At 38.3% G+C, this 20,145-nt stretch overlaps 2 protein-coding genes across 2 annotated transcripts; both read right to left on the bottom strand.

Annotated features, from left to right (window-relative positions):
- Positions 1 to 1,345: 1,345 nt before the first annotated feature.
- hrh2b (histamine receptor H2b) lies at positions 1,346 to 3,596 on the bottom strand. The gene is made up of 2 exons (XM_077505428.1): positions 2,976 to 3,596; positions 1,346 to 1,895 (listed from the first exon to the last, which is right to left on the bottom strand). The coding sequence occupies exons 1-2, from the start codon at positions 3,594 to 3,596 to the stop codon at positions 1,449 to 1,451; spliced, it is 1,068 nt and encodes a 355-aa protein (XP_077361554.1). The 3' UTR covers positions 1,346 to 1,448.
- Positions 3,597 to 9,513: 5,917 nt separating this feature from the next.
- LOC144006216 (uncharacterized) lies at positions 9,514 to 18,470 on the bottom strand. The gene is made up of 4 exons (XM_077504952.1): positions 17,702 to 18,470; positions 11,825 to 14,765; positions 10,576 to 10,650; positions 9,514 to 9,964 (listed from the first exon to the last, which is right to left on the bottom strand). Exons 2-4 carry the CDS (start codon positions 14,698 to 14,700, stop codon positions 9,745 to 9,747), a joined length of 3,171 nt encoding a protein of 1,056 aa, XP_077361078.1. The 5' UTR covers positions 14,701 to 14,765; positions 17,702 to 18,470; the 3' UTR covers positions 9,514 to 9,744.
- Positions 18,471 to 20,145: the final 1,675 nt, after the last annotated feature.

Raw genomic sequence — 20,145 nt, forward strand, 5'->3', positions numbered from 1 at the left:
TTTTTACTTTGTTATTTTTTTTCTTTTAATTTTTTTTTTGCCATATAGCACTGTTCACGTAATAGTAATAACAAAAATCTTGTTTTGAAAATGTGTTCTGGATTGTGTTGTAAATATTTTTGCTGAATGTCTGAAACATTCAAGTGATGAGATGAACCGCACAACCGCTTTTACTCAGGGTTAACTACGTGTTACTGCCATCTAGTGGACAGATATGGACCGTGTTTGTCAGTCTTCATTTTGCTTCCTTATTTGTCTCTCGAAGACGGAAATATTCATAAATTAATCATTAATATTAAATAGGAATCCGAAAGTGGCTACATTTGTGGTCATTTTGTGAGTCACCAGCAGCCATTGTCTATTACTGAATAAAAAAAAAAAAAATCGAATTTTATTCTGTACCAGAAAGTTATTACAGTATTTTGCATTATGAATTGTTTCTATGTTACGATGTAATCACAGCAGTTAGCGATAAGCTGAATATTTGATGATTCACTTACTCTACTGTGGTGAATAAATAATGGAATCTTTAACTACTTGCAATCTGCAGTAAATCCCTTCAGTCATTGAAACTTTTTCTGTCTATGTGAAATTGACGTGAATATACCATGCATAAAAAAACAACTTGTTGGTCACTCATTCACAATCGCTGGCACAGTTGAGGAGAGAAGAGAACAAAGTTGCAAACTTTGAACTGCTCACCTCTCCAAGAAGCCTGCTTGGGGGAACAAATACAGTTATAAATTAATTTCCGTTTTTTTTTTTTTTTTGCTGTTGTGATTTTGAGGTTGAGCATCACTGTGAATTTTACGTACGGAATAATTGTGTTGTGAACTTGTAAATAATTAGATTGTTATGAAGTTTGGTCCACACATTGTTAACTCATTCACTCGCCGCCATTTTCACATTTCGCAATCCCGTTCGCTCCCGGCTGTTTTACTGGATTTTGACTGATTTTGCAAGGCCCACAGAATATTGTGTTCTATTGCTATAAAAGCATGGAACCTATCAAAAGAAAGAATAAAGTCTCTTCTTTCATCAGGAAAAAAAAGTATGTTTCTATCTGTTTCCGTTTTGCAGCAATTAGCATTAGAAGAGAGCCAAGTTTCATCAGTTTTCACAAATCTATTTAAAATTGTAAGTAATTGAGCTTTTTTTCGAGATGACCCCGTTTGATCTCCTTTGCTCTGCTGCCATCTGCTGGCCGTTTGTGTAATAACTACCATTTCTGCAACCGTTCTTTGCAGTTGAGAGGCTGCATCAAAGCCTTATGTATGCTCGAGCATTTAAAAAAACAAAAAAAAACAAAAAAAACAAAAAACGTATAAATATGTCTTTGGGACACTTATAACATTTAAAAAAAAATACATATTTATACGTTATTGGGAGCAAATGAGTTAATAAAAAGACCAAGGCCTTGTTTGGCAAATGATATAAACTGATACCGGCTAGCAAATCTGGAGCCCATTTTTGTTATGGATATTCAAGTACTTCATCTCATTTTCTTTAACTGTGTGATCGGACACTTGGGAATGCCTTTGCCCATTAGAGAGGGTTGATCTTTTGTGCACTTGAAGTTTTCGTCTTGACGATCCCCTGCAGAGAAGCAGCTCCGCATAGGCCTTTCTAAAGTCCCTGTTCAAAGCGGGATACAGGATGGGATTCAGGACAGAGTTAAAGTATCCTAGCCAGAGGAGTACCGAGTGGAGCGTCGATGGCGGGTTCATCTGTTCCTTGATTCCCGTCCGGGTGAAGTAAGTGAAGTAGGGGAACCAGCAGATGACAAAGGCCCCCAGCACAGCGGCCAGCGTGATGGTGGCTTTGTGCTCTTTGGCGATGGCCGCCGTCGATGGGACGCGGGCGAATGAAGGCGTGGCAGCACGGATTCGTTGCACCTGAGGAATCAATCAAGATTAGATTTCAATTTCAGCTGATAAAATCACCTGGTAACATCACACTGTAAACCCGACAGATTTTGTGTTGTTGTTTTTTTTTTAATTTTTTAATGAGACACCCCAGCAAGAAAAGGTTGAGTGTTGATCCGTATTCACACGGCGCCATGACCTCTCTTGTTTTATCATATTCCCTTCATACAACTACAGCTGTGTTATAAGGACAACAAACCAATAAATGCCAGAAAAAATGAAGAGACAAAAAAAACAAAAACAAAAAACGAAAATCAAACCCAAGAGTAGACTTTTTTGGGGGGAAGGATATTTTGACTATTGTCATTTTTTTTTTTGAAAAACAAAAAACAAAAACAAACTAAAAATAAATAAATAAATAAACAAATAAATTAATAATAATAGTAAAAATGCTCAAAATGACAATATTGTAGTATAAATGTGTGAGTTTCGTTTTTTGTTTTTTAAAATGTGTATTACTTGTGCGTAAGATTAAAAAAAAACAAAAAAAAACAAAAAAAAAACACCATGGGCGCAACGTCATCTGAAGGTGCTTTTCGATTGGCTGCTGCTAGATGACGTCACTTCCGCGTGACATGCTTTCAAACGTCATTATTCCGGTTTATATCAAAATAAATCTACTAAAAATCACATTTAAAATCATCTCCAAAGACTCATGCATTAAATTAATTACCAAAGACTAAAACGAAGGACATTTTTGCTATAATTATAGTTAGTTTTAGTTAGTTTTGTAAACATAAAATGTAGTTTCAGTTAGTTTTCGTTTTTTTTACAAAGCATTTTCGTTTTTATATTACTTCGGTAACAATATTGTTTTTTGAATTTTAGGTTTAGTTCTTTTTTATTAGTTTTAGTTAACTAAAATAACCTTTTTTTTTCAATACCCTCCCTTCTTACTTTGACCATCTCCAAACATTTTTGTTTTGTTTATTTTATTTAAACTGAGTCAAATGCCATTTTTAGCATATGTCGCGGGCCACTGAAAAATGGACGGCGGGCCGCAAATGGCCCCCGGGCCGCAGTTTGGACACCTCTGCTGTACATACTCACCTGTTGTCGTGCCACTCTGAATATGCACAGGTACATCCCACACATAATCAGCAGAGGAAGGTAAAATGAGCACAAGACATAGAAAATAATATAGTTGTTATTCCACTCAAACTGGCAATAGCGTCCGTCCTTGTGGTCTTGCCCCATGTGCCAGTCCAAGTGCTGCACCCTGTAGTCCACCGTGTTCCAGCCCAGGTGGATGGGCACAAAAGACACAGCGAGGGACAGGGCCCAGATGGCGATGATGGCCAGCGTCACCCTCGGAGGCGTGATTCTCGACGAGTAACTGAGGGGTGCCGAGATGGCGAGGTATCGGTCCACGCTGATGGCCAACAGGCTGAGGATGGAGGCGGCGCACAGCATGACATCCAACGACACGTACATGTTACACATGGTGCCCCCGAGGGGCCACTTGCCGCTGCGTATCTCCAGAGTGGCGGAAAAGGGCAGCACCAGCAGGCCCAACAGGAGATCTGTCACCGCCAGTGACACCACAAAGCAGTTAGCGATGCGCCACAGTCGGCGGCTGAGGCCCACGGCCAAACATACCAGCACGTTCCCGACAATGGTTAGGATGATGAATGACACCAGAAGAAGCCATTGAAGAGCTGTGGAAAACATCATGCGGTCCTGCGCTGAGTCACTGAAAACAAGGACGAAGTCTTGGCGTCGCTTGCGCTTGTGTGTCAAGTTCATAGGTCACAGAATGGAAAAATCTTCCCAGGCACGGGCATTTTTTTCTTTCTTTTCCTTGCTAAGACTCTCTGAGGTCAACAAGTCCCTGATGAAGGAAGTAAACAACAACTTTTATTAACATTGCACTTGCAACAGAAAGCACCAAGAATGGAACAACTGATACAATGCAACTTTTATTCATTCATTCACAGCATCATTGTTCCATCAATCACTGCATGTCGTCCAGGTCCTGAAGACACAAAGCAGCCCCAAAACTGTCACTCTACCGCCGCCATGCTTGACTGATAGTCTTTTTTTCTGAAATGCTGAGCTACATTTAATCCAACTTTTTTTTTTTTTTTTAAACAATATTCACCTTCCAAAATTTCCAACGTTTGTCTCTTCAGTCCATAGAATATTCACCCACATGTTTTTGAAATCATTCAAATGTATTATATTCTTTATATTCTTTTTAGTCAGGATAGGTTTTAGTCTTGAAACTCTGCCATGGATGCCATTTTTGTCTTTATTTTTTTATATTATTATTATTATTAATAATTAATTTTTTCTCCATGTTTTATTTAAGCGACTTTGTGATTAAATAGATATGGAGATAATGAGGCTCGGGTCGAGTGAAAATTAACTCAGCTTACAAAAAAATGTGATTAGCCATTTTGCATGGGGCATAATACAGGGCCAATTAGCTGTGTACTACTCTGTATTTTTTTTTCCCTTAATAAATGAAAACACATTTTAAAAACTGCATTTTATGTGTAATTTGTTTGATGATTTTAAAAATCAAACACCAAAATGGGGAAACTTTACTTTATTGTACATGTAAGATATGATGACCGTCAGAAACAAACTCGTATGTATATGTAATGTTTGTATATTCACTGAGGATTGAAATCAGCAACCTCATGATGGATTTTTTATTTTATTTTTTTTTTTTTTTTTTACAAGAGCTCAAATGCATTTGCTGAGCGTGGGTGGGCGTGTTCTATGCATAAAAAAAACAACAACCATAAAACATCCAGTCAAAGCCTGAGGAGTAAAATAAATATACTCAAGCTGTTTAAGGACATCCTGATTCAAAAGTCCCCACACAACCTACCAGGAAAAGAAATACATGGAAAAAAAAAAATGGAGGGATTTGTCAGTGCAATCCCATGCTTTTAAAATAACTGAATGGGTGAATTTTGGAAGCTAAAATGTGATTTTTATGGAACGTGAAACACTGTCGCTGCACCGAAAATGCTATTTATTAACTTTAGCTTCAGTAAATGTAATTTTACATGAGTTCATTTGTCTATTTTAATTAGATCAGAGTGTAAAAGCAAATGTTAATTTTCATATTATATCCTTTTTAAATGTAAAATGCACATTAGAATAAATAGACATCCTCCAGCTATACAGTAAAATTAAAGTAAAATGCTCTCTTGTTTTTTCTTTCTTTTTTTTTTTTAAATTAATGTCAATGACTCCTCAAGAGTTTCTACTGTGACTACAGATGCTCGTGACTGTTTTCTCTCTTTTTTTTTAATTTGGTCACATACTGAAAACTTCTTTAGTCTTTCAGTCTGACATTTTCCACATTGATGAAACCCACAATAAAGAAATTTATCATGTACAGTAAATTGAAAACAGAAATGAAAACACACGCAACTTGGTACTTTGAAAAACTAGCAGAGATGTAAATAAATAATTCAAAGAAAGTAAACATCTGCTTCTATACGAGGTCAAAATGTAACCAGCACATGCGTTACTAAAATGTTTGTTGTTGTCTGGTGGTAGGCTACTTGGTTTATCCTCATTCTCCACATCCAAATCTACAAAAAAAAAAGGGATGACTCACCTCATATTGTTCTGAAAACTTCTTCCCAGATCATAAATAATGTCTGATATCGTCCAAATGCAGTTCTTGTGCTCTTTTTGATCTCTCTCTTCCTTCACCCTCACTTTCGTTCCGTTTCTGACCCTCACCCTCAACCGCTATGTATTTATTTATATTTTCTTCAGGCTTGTTGACTGGCATAGCAGTGAACCAAAACTTCCAAAAATATGAAATGGATAATGTATAAACAATACAATACCTAACCTGCAGTTTGTACGAATGTGGGATGAAGTCCTCATCCCAATCCAAATTTGGGCATGTGGCATAACAACGCACACTTTGTACACATTCATCCCAAGTTATAATGGATGATAAATGATTGAAATGTGTTTTAAAAAGAACACAAACTTGAGATGTTGAACCTTTGTCCAAGAGGAAGCCATAAAATTAACATGTTTACCCCAGAAGAACTTTGATTTCTGTTAACCGGAACCCGTTTTTTGCTCAAGGTTCTGTGGTCATTGCATCTCAAGCGACTACTCCCCCTGCTGGACATGAGTGAGTACTGCGTGGGTGTAGTGTAGGATGAGGCATCTCACCGGCGACCCTAATGAGGACAAGTTCATTAAAAGGAGGGTTGGAGGGATGACTAACAATGTGATGCAACTATGCACATTTATATTAATGTGGCCCCAGCCAAATATTGGGATCAGTTTAAATTAAACTACTTTATATAACACGCGTTTTGAAACCTCTCTATTCTGCTGTTAATGACACTTCATTAAAATTGCTTATCATGATTATTAAAGTTGTTGTGGTTGCGGACTATAGCTGATTATAAGCCAACAACAGTAATTAAAGGAGCCTCCAAGCTGTGTTGACTGCCAGTCATCCTCTTACACGCTGTCGAGAGAGACGTGAGAGCGCCTCAGGTGATGTTTGTGACTAACAAGCTAATTCTCAGCCTTTCAAGGATGCTGGCCCGAGCCGCATGATGTTTTTGGCTGCACTTCAGCATTTAAGCGGCCTTTCATCAGCAATTGTGCCTTGAACATCACAATCAAATAAAAGTGAATTAGCAGAGTTGGGGGAGAAAAAAAAAAAGGATGAAAAGTGCTCATGTTTCCCTAAAACCGGACAGGCATTTTCACATGTATGCAAACTCTACTGTAAATGAAGGGATTAAAACAACAACAACAACAAAAAAAACATCTCTAAGTTCATTTCAGTACATTAGAATAAAAAAAAACAACTAATTAAATTAAGTAGTTTTGCTTCAAAAGTGACACTATAGATTCACTACACCCAGAGAAAAATACAACTTTATTTATTATATTTAGTAGTGTTGTTCCGATACCGATACTGGTATCGGCAGAGGTGCCGATACTGCATAAAAAGAGTGGCATCGGTATCGGTGACTACTCACAAGTAACATGCCGATACCTTTAATTCCAACGCTAATATAAGATTTTGGATGCAGCATCTTGTGTCTTGCTCGTGCACAACATTCACTCTTATATGACATGTTAACTGCATGCCGATCTAAGATATCCTATTGGCCCTTGAATGCTCTGAACCAATGGCAGGACAGCTTTTTCATGTTAAGGAGTAGTATCGGTATGGTATCGGTATCGGCCGATACTGCGAAGCTGGGTATCGGTATCCAAAAAACGGTATCGGAACAACACTAACATTTAGTTAAATATATTTTTTATTATTTAATATTTATTTTGTTAATATATTTATATATTTGTAGCTATATGAAAGCTTCAAAACTCCCATCTCCAGATATTAGATTACAGAAAAAAAATCAAATGGATTTTTATTATATTAAAAAAAATAATTAAAATTAAAAAAATATTATTATATTAAATTAGGCTTTGCAGAATATTTTCATATGTGCGTCATGGTAATATGTAATAATGAAGTTTACCTTTTCAAGGGTAAATCAAGCTAATTTTTTTCTTGACAATAATATTTTCTAAACACAGTCTTCAAATTAATATTGTGTTTGTGGAATATGAATAAAGCAGCCAAATCTACCAGTTCTTATCTATCTTCAGGGGCAGCCAATTAAATCACAGCTTGCTCGAGGCTCAGGTAACGACGGCTCAACTTGTCACATGACCACACTTCCAAAACAGGTGAGTCATGATTGGTTGTTACCTGAGGCCCTGAGCAACTGTGATGTCATGTTGAGCCACCAGTAAGTGGCAAAATGGCTGCCCACTGAGCTAGATAAAACAGGTTTTGCTGCTGAATTCATTTTCCACAAATGCAATAAATCAGAAAGAACATATTGTAAGGAAAATTTTTGCCTTGACATACTTTATTCCAGCTGACTATTCGTAATATACATACGTTGCTATACTAGATTAAGTGCAATTTCTGGAGAAATTGTGTGGGAATGCTGAAAGCTGAATGCTAAAATTTGAATGCATGTGGAGTGCTTATGAAGTAAATTGAGAGATAAATTATGAAATGATAACCTGTGCTCCCGAGCATTATCACCTGTTAATGGTGATGCTAAGTTGTGCGTATGGAAGTGGGCGTGGAAAGTGATACTTCAATGTCGGTCCCATTGAAAATGAATAGGCAAAAGTTGATATTGAATATTAAATTGTGCAAATACTGTAAGTCATGTGGAATCACACGATATATACTCTGGGAGGGGTGAATTTTTTAAGCTAAAGTTGAAATTTGAACAGTGTAAATTGGAAGTATTATGTGGGAGTTGCTACGGGACAAAAAATTGTGGAGAATAAAAATCACAATAACATATGTGGGAATGCTTCAGCATTCCCACAATTACAAACAATAGAATGAGGCAACAACACACTGAACCCCCAATAATAAAGATAATAAAGATGTTCATGACTAAATCTGTGATTGTATTATTCATCCAACACGTTACAACAAAATTAAGCAAGTTTATAGTCTAACAAAAAAAAAGCCCAAGGCAAGCACTTTCTCTGTCTGAAAATTCCACCATCGTGTCTCTTCTTTTGTGGCCTGTCATATCACATTTTCATCCCACAGAAGCTGATCTCTCACATCTCCAGTGGATTACTGCTCCTCCAAAGCCCCCCCTAGAGGACACTTGACCCTGGGAGGAGGAGTGACAGTAAACCCCAACTGCCCTTCTTTGCCTTCCTCCATCCTTCGCCGTCCCCAGGGAACACTGCCAGTGAGTCTCTACGTCAAAATGACTCATTAGTCGCGTCGACGAATCAAACCGGCAGCAGCGTTCCCATAAATAGAGGGAGTAAAAGGGTAAACTTCCTTCAGTTTGCTTTTTAATTTGTATTTAATTGGGGTGCATTAAAAAAAAAAAAAGTTCAAAAGCCTGAGCAAAAAGTGCTGACATGCACATGAAAAGCAAAGAGATTTTAAGCAATGACTATTCTTTTTATTGCTGTTGTCATAGTTGGAAGTTCCCTATCGTCATTTTACTTTTCACATATGAACTGCAAATGTGTAATGTGAGCATAAATTGAGTTGGGTTATGCCTACAACTGTGTAGTTGGACCACAAAAGGATTCTCACTCTTTTTTTTTTTTTTTTTTTGAGCTGCTAGGAAAAGAAAAAAAATCTAAATGCTGAGAGGCCTTTTTATGTTGTCAGTAGCTACTGCTCTGCTGCGCTCTTCTTCAATGTAGCTTTCATCTGTTTGAATTCTAGCTTAACTTATATTTTCATACATTATGCCGTAAAGAATAAGCCTGTCTTGGAGTTTTAGGAAGATTTCGACACAATGTACTGCAATGTTTACCAAAAAAAAAAAAAAAAAAAGAAAGTAGCTGTTTAGGTCGAAGGCCTTTGCTGGCCATAGTTAGTGGGTGTTATTGATTCCACAACGCATTGACCAGGCAGCACTGCACTTAGATGTTGCACTGAGAAAAAATAAATAAATAAAAAACTTAGTTGACGTCATTTAACGTTTATGGCGCCATACGTTGTGATTTTACTGATCGTTATTAAACGTTTTTGGCGGTCAAAGAGTTAAGAGCTCATATTGTATGTGTCACATTTTCATATTGTCTTATTTATTGTTATGTTTTATGAAACTATTACATACAGCATTAATTTGTACTTTAAAGAAAACTTATTCAATATATCCAAATGAAAGTCATAAAGTTCAGAAATAAATTCAGTTACAAACTCCAATTTAGACATAACAGAGACAAAATGGGGGAAAATTATTTCAGTTAGTCGAAAGTTCTGCAAGTCATCTGTCCATTACCAGTATTTGGGTTTGTTCTAAACCTGCTGCATTTTGCTGGGCAGCCACTTTAAAAGAACTTTGTAGAGCTCTTTGCTTTTCTTCTTTGACTTCTTGACATTCTTGACGGCTTTTCTGAGCAGACTGAAGTTCAGTGCAAAAGATGGGGACGAATGATTGGCATTATTTCTCTTAGCTGAGTGTAGATTAAGAACCTCCAAGAAGCGTCTTTCTTGCTGTCTGAAGTCGTACTCCACGCTGAAGAGACACACATGTTGAACAAGATACATAGTAAATAAATACAATGGACACAATCCAGTAAAAAAAAAAAAAAAAAATTGCATTTGCAACACTTTCCCCCCATATTTTTTAAAACAGTCATTATGACGTGACATCACATAATAATAGTTTTAACCAATGTGACTAATATTATTTGTTTATTTTTTGTATTTATTAATTTTTTTTATTGCAAACTCACCCTTTAAGCAACTTCAACATCTTCATTTTGAAGACAGCAGATCAAGAGAAATAGACAGCCTTTTCATCTTCATCATCATGAAGGTGTCTCAGACTTTGCTTTGTAAAGCACCCGGCATTTTTTTTTTTTTTTTTTTTTAAGAGATCAGAAGAATTTTTGACTTCCAAGCCTTTCTTAACTTCCTTTCCAAAAACAGAATAGCTGGCTCAGGGGATTACAATTTATCATCCTATTGCCTCCACCTGATGCAATTTTACATCGTGAGGGTGAAATTAATCTAATCTGTAATTTACTGTAATCTAATCTAACATGTATTTTATATTGGTCATATGTGATATTTTCAAAAAGTACCCCATTTAGCAAGTCAGCTAAAATGCAAAACATCACCAACCTGTAAACAATACAAGCAGTCTTTTGGCAGGTCGAACAGTTTTTGAGGTCCTGTCCTGTTTTGCAGCATTGATAACTGTGAAAGGGGGGGAAGAAGATTTTGGGACAATTTTATCTGGTAAGAAGTGCTAACAAAGAATGCTCAAACACGCATTATGCCGGACATAAAACCAACTCTCGTCTAAAACATGACCTTAGACAGTCACAACATATTACTACTCCATGTTGGACGAGAATGATTGACAGAGACACATTGCTGGAAGCTCATTTTAAGCTTTGTTATGACCTAGCTAAATAATTAAGAAACATGACCAAATGAATTTCGAAGGAGACTGTATGAAAATGTTTCTGAAATTGCTTTTTGCTCTACTGTACTTAGGTCCAAACACAGGAAAAAAAATTTTCATGCCATTTTTTAAATGACATGATTCTGTTTCTTCCTATAAGAAAATATTGTTTTTATAGGATTTCACAGCCGCTAGGATACTGTTAGCATATCTGTTGCACAGATTTGAGGTTCCGGGTTTATGCATGTAAATAAATCACTAAGATAGAATAGTTACATGGTTTGAAAACTAAAAAAAAAGAACAAAATTTAACTTACAATGACTTGCTTACAAGGTTAAGAGAAGTACAAGCACTCATCTATGCTAGCTAGCTATGCTAGTCTATGCTAGCTTTCTGGTTGCAGACATTGATTGTACTGACAGACCTCTCGCTACACCGTCTTTATTATGAGTGCGCAAACAAGTGGCCATGTAGACGTACACGAGTCCAATCCGAATCAGCCTTTCTTACTACAGTCTTTCTACAGCTAATCAATGGAATTTTGATTATATGGAGGGTATGCTGTGGAGAGAAAAAAAACACATCTGGCTGCAAGTTTGGAATTAGCGTGAACAATTTTAAAATGTAACTCGCGTATTCTTATCCACGTCGATTATGTTGATCATTTCAGTTGAATTTGGCCATCACATACACAGCTCACAAACATTTCTTCAACTGGAGGAAGATATTGTCGGGCATTTGAATGAAGAAGAGCTTCTTCAGAATTCAGGCCAAGTGGAAATGATGACTCATTTGACAAGAGCAGCACTGTAGGACATTCTCAAAATATTTGTTAGACTCAAAGTGTACCTGGCAGATTTGAATCTGCATATTATATTAGACGTTAATATTGTGATAAATTCCCATGAATTATTTATCAGAAATAAACCATGCCACCATGACGCACACGCGCATACTCTTACCCAGCGGCAGGAGCGTGGCTCGCCTCCAGGTCATGGATGATGTTCAGCAGAGTAGTGATTCTGTCCTTGTTGGCTGCCAAACTGGCCTCCACACTCTCAAGCCTGCGTCGTACGGTTGCTGATTTACAGCACTGAGGGGAAGATGGCAGAAGCGGCGCTGCTTCAGTAGGGTGGGAATGGGACAGGATGAGGTCCGCCGCTCGCTGCCCGGGGGCGAGTTTGGAATCCCGGCTGACGATTGCCTCAGCCTCGGCGGACCCGAGGCGTCGGAGGGATGCGGAATTGCAATGCGTACAAAGTTCTCCCTCGCTGCAGCGTAGTGCTGGCGCAATTAAAGACGACGCTGGGCCTTTGAGAGATTGTCGAACGGGTGATTTGTTTGACTTGAGATGATAACGTACATTTCTGTTTGCCGGCGTTGAGATAATGGGCTCATATTTTCCTTTCGCTGTGACAGAGGCCGTTGGATGCGTCTGTTTATCTGCATTTGATTCAGTCTTACTGTTTGCGTGCATGGGTGATTTGCCTAAGGCAAACTCTTCTGTATTTGAATCCATCTGCTGGGCTGTTATTCCTTTTAGGCATGTAGCGCGTTGTCCCTCGTGTTCGATTACTGTGCTTCCTTGATAATGTTCACCCGTTTGTTGTTTTGCGTTCATGCAACCCCGCAGACAAGAACTATTTTGAGGGGTTGTGCCCTGTGAGAGAGCTGAATGGCGCTTGGACTCATTCCACAGTAAATCATTGATTAGCTTTAGCTTTGCATCTGCATACAATTCACTATCAAGCTTTCTCGAATTGTTAGTTCTGTTTGGAATGGTTTGTATCACATCTGATACGTAACCGCAGTCGGACACTTTTTGCCCAAGCACTGAAGTCGAAGCTGTTTTCGATACGTTTGGAACAGCGGGTTCATGAGTAGGCTCACATGTGATGTCAGTTGTTTGTGCTTGACAAAGCTTGTTAGTACTGGGGAATGTATTATGATTAATTGATTTGTTGTGTTCGTGTGACACGTTGCTTGTTTTAAGCAAGGAATTGTACGACACGCTAGCGTTCTTTTGGTTTTCTTTTAAAGTAGATGAAGGGTGAATATTTGAAGAGCTCCTCAGGGCTGCGTTTCTGTACAAAGCATAATTAGTAGTTGTGGAGATGGGAGCTGACATCCCCAATTTAGAATCAAGGGTTGCACACGATGCATTTAGAGAGGCTGTCTTTCCACAATGTGTTAATTCAGAATCTGAGGACGCCGGCTGTTTTTTTGCACCCAGAGATTTGGAATTATGTTTGTCACTTGTGTTGGTATTTCCTTTTAAGTTAGCATAACGTTTGACAGGGCTACTTACGACGACACTGCTGAATGTGCTTGTTTTTCCTTGCCGCGTCCGAGCTACATCAACCGACGTACGAGTCGGATTTAACGGTGTGGGATGTGTTCCGGATTTCAGGTGATCTTGCCAGGCATCTTTTGCTTTTATTTGTTGTGTCGAATTCTGCGGTATGGTTCCATGGTGCGGAAACACCGTGCTGGTTAGCGTACTTTTTGTGGACATGAGTGCATTTTTGAACGTTTGGACGGTCACAGGGATGATGCCGGATGTGTTTCCTTTGGATGTTGTGTACAAATGAGATGGAGAGTTTTCTTGTGTGGCATGCACTGATACGCACACCTTTTGCAGGGATTTATGTTGGGATTTCGAATGGGTCTCTGTGTGTGGATTGTTTGATTTGGTAGCTGTGGCCATAAGAGGAGTCGATGGGAGACTTCCCGTTTGGGGGGTTTTATTGTCAAGGGGCATGTTTGCGAAAGTGTCTAAACTATCACCATTTTTTGTCTCAATGGTGGCTTTAGTGGTAGTGATTGCATTAGTGCAGATGGTCTGAGATTGGGTTGAGGCGGCAGCATGTCCATGTGTGAAAAACTGTCCTTTAATTGAATGGACTGGACATGCAGGGTGTCGTGTTATTCCACGTCTTGCTGCTTCTTGAAGATGTGATCCTTGTTGAGGGCTTGTCTCTTTTTCTCTGTTAAGGGAATTCTCAGGCAGTTGATGGTTGCTTGGTTGGATATCGGTCTCATTATGGGGCAACTGAAGATGTTTGCTGGAGTAGAGCGAGTCATGGGCTGAATTAAATAGTGTCTCTGTTTGGCAAGCAGGAGCAGTAAGATTTTTCTTCCCTAAAATCTCCACTCCCGCTGATTGTGTGCCTCCACACTGATTGCATATTTTTCGTGATCCAAGCAGCAACAGATTCTGTGACTCGGCGTAATGTGTGTGCAGTCTTTTTTGGTGTCCTCTGTGAGTTGGGGTCGTTTCACCATTATCAATGCTAATGCCACCCATTGCCTCTGAGTCAACCACACTACCGTTAGCATAGCGGACAGTAGGTTTTATTCGTGGGCCCACTTTGGTTACAGTTCTTCCAAAACATGGGGTTGTCTTGATTACTCTAGGAGTGCTGTAACTGTGATCCTGACTGCACACAACATCCCCTAAAGTCTCACCTACAAGCTCTTGAAAAGTCACTTCCTTTTTACTCTTCAAGTCGCCACTCTTTGCCCCGTTTTGCTTATCACTGTTTGTTAGCAGCAGTATCTCTTTGTACTCTTTGGTAATGTAGCTGTTGGTCATGTGGGCACTACGATCTGATCGCGTGTGGAGTTTATACACGAGCTGTGCGCACTGCTCGGAAGGTGCTCTCGCGATCCCTGGGGATGTTTGCACGCCAACGCTGCTGCTCTGAAGACCCCACGTTTGCAGCTGCGCTCCTCCGGTTGCGTCGCCTCCAGTTGTCCTCCAGCTACGCGCTCCAACCAGGGCTGGGACGCCCAAAACTGGTACGGGCGTGGTCAGGTCAGCCGCTCGTCTCCCCATCCTCAGGCTGATTGCTTCCAACGTTTCGCAATTCAAAGGGATCGTTTCCGGGCCGCCTAATACATCTGGAAGTACAAGAGGAAGACACTTACAGTTCTGAAGACGTGACTGTGAAGGATTGCACAATGCGAGAGAACTATTATGAACAAAGTCATCCAAGGCAGTGAAACTTTTGTGTAGAGTTGTACAAATGAACTGAACATTTGACAATGAATTTGATTCGCTTTGACTTTTGGGAATAAATGGCCTTTTAGCAACACACAAACACAAAAGACAAAGCTCTAAAGCGTGCTCACGGCCAGTTGAAAAACTTCACAAAATATGACTAAGATTCTGCAATCCTTCACTGGTAAATGGACTGCTTTTTATATAACACTTTTTCTACACCATATGGTGTCCAAAGCACTTTACAATGCCTCACATTCACACACCAGTGGTCAGCTTCTGCCATGCCAGGTCCACTGAGAGCAAATCAGGATCCAGTGTCTTGCTCAAAGACACTTCAAAAAGGTCACTAGGGGTGAGGATTGAGCCTACAACCTCATGGATGGTAGACGACCAATCTACCATACTTAAGGTGACCAGATGTCCCGGTTTAAAGGGGGAGTTTTGACCCTTGTGCCGGTGGATTTCCGTTTTGTTCCACTTTTATGCAGGCCCCTCCATGGCTTCCTGTTTTGTTTGTGTCCAGTAAGCACGCCGTTTGGGCCATGTGTACGTCAATCACACGGTTGTCATAGCAATTCATACAATAAACCAATTCAATTCCTTCCTAATTAAGTTCATATTTATGTTTGCGTTGTCGTTCTCATCCACATCTAATCACTAGCAGGAATGTTGTTTTCATCCGGAACGGAACTAGAACTACTTCCTGCTTCCGGGTCTAAGAATCATGGGGAAAGTAGTCCTACTAGCTTAATGCTGCGGCTGCCGGTCAGACCCAACACAAAACTGAGTTTTTCCTCAAGTTACAATGTGGAAAATGGCATAGCCGCATCCTATAGCTACCGAGACTGAGAAAAACCCCCAAAAAACTGTTGGATAATGGTGAGTGCATTGATTTATTGACAATGATAGCATTCACCAACATTTAACAGATTTCTGCATATTTCCTACCCCTTCGATGGAAAGCTGCATCAATTTGCACCTTTTGCGCTTGTCAGCAGCAAAAAAATACTGATTCTGACCGACTGATAATCAAGTGCAATTTTTGTATATTATAGAATTATTATCCCTATGAGGTAAAAAAAAAAAAAAAATCAGAAATCATAAACAACATGTTAATCTAATGAAACTGCTTACAGAATAAACTAGCTTAATGCTATATTAGCATTTCAGACTAATGCGCAGATCTCGATTTTGTGTCTGACACCAAACGGAATAATTTATTGGCAAAATTACTACTGGCACTCACGTAGCCCTTATGGAGAACTCAACACTTCATGGTTGGCGGCTTGCATGCAACATCCAGTTAATCTTGGAAAGGGGCCCACAGTGATGCCAACAGTTTAAACTCAGTGAGAATTTAATAGGAAGTAACATTTCACAGATATTCAGCAGTTTTTTGTCTGCAGTGCATGACGTCTGGGGAACACTTTGAAAAAAAAAATCTGTTGAGTTAAATTTTTATACTGATTAAAACTAAAGTTGATATGCTGATTCCAAAATTGCTGTCTTTTTTTTCTAGCATGTGATGTTTTTTTTCTCTCCACAGCTTACCCACTAGATAAGAAATAATCCAGTGCTGATTATACAATTGGACTCATCTGCAGTAATGTGGCAATTCTTTTTGTGCAGTTACATTTGAGAGGGGTGTGCATCTCCCATTATGTCAATATTATCAATATCTTGAAGCAGAAAACTTAGTAGTTATTAAGAGCTACATTAGTAGCCATATCATTTTTTTGTAAAAAAAAACAACAAAAAAGTGTTCAATAAACATTGCAGTCATGCCTGTTTCTTTCATATTTCATTTTTTCATTTTTTTTTAAATAGAATAAGAACATATCTGTCAAGCATAATGTTTACCTTTAAAAAAAACTGTGATACAGTACAAAAAAAATGAGGAAAAACTGAGATCATATTTTGATTCTGTACCAAAAATGAGTGAAAAACAGCTGTCAGACCTCAACAAAAATTGCGTTCCCCAATGCCATCATATCCGATATGTTATTTTAATGGTGTCGCTAGAAAAGGGATTCTCAAACATGGTTCACAAAATAATTTTCAATAAGTCCATAACTACATATGGGACTGATGTACTAATAAAAACAAAACCGATTAAACCAATTAGCTTTGGGCCAATTCAAAGCTCTGATATGATTATGACCAATAATTAAAATCTGTCATCCCTTCATCAGTCAATATACTTGACTATCACTTGGCTTGAATCATTTCAAGCTAATGACGATGGATAAACATTTAAATATGACAAAAAGTGATAAACCCCATGCAACAGCTACCGATTAAGTTGAGACAATCTGAATATTTAGACTAAAACGTTAAAATAATATATAATTCCTGGCATGTACACATGCTAGTTTCCAAAACATCTGTGAACTGCAGCTGTCCAGACAACCCAAGTACTGGTACAGCCTTCAAGATGACAACCTTTCACAACTGTTTACATACAAACGTGGATTTGTCTGTGAAATATAACGTGTAAACAGAACGTTGCCTTGCATGAGTCGATACACGTGTCATAACTTTAACATAAATACATTCTGACAAGGCTCCTCTCACCCTCACCCTCCTCTTCATCCTCATCACTGACTGCCATCCAGACATGTCAAAACTGCAGGAAGAACATGTAGTCAGTTATCCCTGTAGGGACTATTAATTTGGGTGGCCGTTACTTGAACTCACTGATGTGACATGTATGTGTTGTTGTCATTAAATAACTAAAGAAAAGTTATCGAACTGTAAACCAGAGTCAAGAACCAAGTTCATGCAATACAGAATCACTTTATAAAGCTTAGCGAATTCGGCTTTACTATCATACCTGATTGACGTCCATCTATGAAGAACTAAGTTTACACTTTCACTTCGGTGTCCTCCAGAGTCCCCGAGGTGTGGAGCAGCTTAAAGCTTAAAACAATTCCAACTCAAAGGAGTTTTGGCTACAGTCCACATCGACAACGTGAACCCTGTTTTCAAACATTCCAGTTCTTCCCTGACTTGATGGTGGCACAACGCTATGCTCGCGTCATAATCTCGATCCCTCCTGTTCTCCAGTGGCTTAATTGTGTCTTCCCTCTCTTTCACTCCCTCGCTATTATTTCCATCACAGTCCTCTCACCTCTCAGCATCCTGATCTACAGCTGGGTGGAGATTAAGAGGGAGAGAGAGAGAGAAAAAGAGAAAGGAGCGAGAGAGAGAGAGAAGGGGGAGGGAAGTGACTTGCATCAGTGGGGTAGGGACCGTGTCTAAATTGCCATGTGTAAAAGATGCAAAATGTCTTCACAACAAACAAATATAAACAAGCACATAGATTTGAAAAGAGCCCACTTATAAAAGTAAATATGGGGGGTTAAATCCCTCATTTTTGTCCCTCAACTGATGTAGCCCACACGTCAGCTCTGCACCCGCCTAATTAGCTAGCCGTTGCTAGCACGTTACTTCTCCTGTCACCAAAATGATTAAACCAGATTTTATAAGACACCTTTGAGTGTTGTCTTCATTAGAGCTCCCTCATATTATATTACTACCAATGTGGGGGCACAATGAAGCTTCCTTTGTTCGTAGAAGATTGTTCCTTAGCCCCAAGGTGAACACATACAGTAATAATGTAACACTGAAAATGTTTAGCCAGGCATATTTTCTCGGATACAACTGTGTGCTGTAAATGTTGTACTGTCTGTAATTGTTTATGTGGTTCACAATTAATCATCCTAATAGCTTGTTCTCTCTGAGAGAAGTAAGGCTATATGTTCAGCTTTTGTTTTTATGTTTATGTTCTTTCTGATATATTACACCAGGATTTAATGATTGACATACAAGTTGAACTGTAAAGTAATCTCCTACAAAAGAGCTAACTTTCATTTAAACATAATTGTATGTATATATATATATATATATATATATATATATATATATATATATATATATATATATATATATATATATATATATATATATATATATATATATATATATATATATATATATATATATATATTAGGGGTGTTAAAAAAATCAATTCGGCAATATATCGCGATACTACAGCCCGCAATTCTTGAATCGATTCAAAAGGCGGCTGAATCGATTTTTTTTTTTATGGAAAAATATTCAGCAAAACGTCTTAGTTAGGGTTAGTGTTCACACCTTAATCATGGAAAATGTTATATTAATGGAACATGAAGCCTTAATAGTTTATTTCAATGCTGTTCAAACATGAAAAACATTAAATGCAGTGGCTCACAGTTATAAGACTGAAGTTTCAGATAAATAATACATTTTCATACAAATCTTACAGTGTACGGGTACAAGTTTACTGATTAGTATTTTCTAAATTTGAGTAAAAAAAAAAAAAGTGCAACAATCGACTCATAAAGGCGTATCGGGATTAATCGGTATCGAATCATGACCTATGAATTGTGATACGAATCGAATCATCAGGTACTAGGCAATTCACACCCCTAATATATATATATATATATATATATATATATATATATATATATATATATATATATATACTGTATATGGCAATTAGTCAACTACCAATAGTAATATACTTAACACCAGTAGATGTCAGCATTGTAGGAGAAATGGACTAGGAGGATTACATTTGGGGTAAACAATGCATTAAAATGAATGGTGAGAATGTTCTCCAGTCTACATACAGATGGCGCCCACAACACACACATATACAGTGGTTGACGCCCCCTCACAGACAGTAATTAACATGAAACCTCATTGTTGAAATGGAGAAGCAGATTAGCCTCCCATGTGACCACATGCGTCCTTGAATACCCACCAGCTTGTACTAATATACACACACACTGATACTATATTTTAACGACACACTTTTGCAATTGATTCTTTTTCAATGAGTGGCGTATTGTTAGAAGGGTTTGGACATAATTGCATTGACTATATTTTAAACATTTTGCTATGAAAATAAACATCTAGCTTTTTCTAATAGCTACTAAGTCATCTTTGTGGCTTTATGTTACCAAGGAACTATATTATAAACACTATTCTGGGGGCAAGAGGTATGTCAATTATATGATTATGTAGCTGTTTTTGTTGTCAGTGCCATTTGTTGGATCTGATGGGCTACCACGCCATTTGCCATTGTGGCAAAATCCCAGCAATCAATTAATCACGGCAAAAAACAAAAAGTGGCAAACATCAAGAATCATAACAGCTAACTTTCAACTATTGGTATCGTTTTGATGGTTTACTCCGGTGGCACTGAATTAAATGTTCAAACTGAATGCA

The sequence above is a fragment of the Festucalex cinctus genome, chromosome 18 (genome assembly GCF_051991245.1).
Source record: "Festucalex cinctus isolate MCC-2025b chromosome 18, RoL_Fcin_1.0, whole genome shotgun sequence".
NCBI lineage: Eukaryota > Metazoa > Chordata > Actinopteri > Syngnathiformes > Syngnathidae > Festucalex > Festucalex cinctus.

Coding starts and splice junctions, on each gene's coding strand:
- LOC144006216 (XM_077504952.1), bottom strand. CDS start 14,700: ATGGGGAGACGAGCGGCTGACCTGACCACGCCCGTACCAGTTTTGGGC. Junction 10,651..11,824: donor AGCCACGCTCCTGCCGCTGG/GTAAGAGTATGC, acceptor CCCCTTTCACAG/TTATCAATGCTGCAAAACAG. Junction 9,965..10,575: donor ACTGCTTGTATTGTTTACAG/GTTGGTGATGTT, acceptor GTGTCTCTTCAG/CGTGGAGTACGACTTCAGAC.
- hrh2b (XM_077505428.1), bottom strand. CDS start 3,596: ATGTTTTCCACAGCTCTTCAATGGCTTCTTCTGGTGTCATTCATCATC. Junction 1,896..2,975: donor TCAGAGTGGCACGACAACAG/GTGAGTATGTAC, acceptor TTGATTCCTCAG/GTGCAACGAATCCGTGCTGC.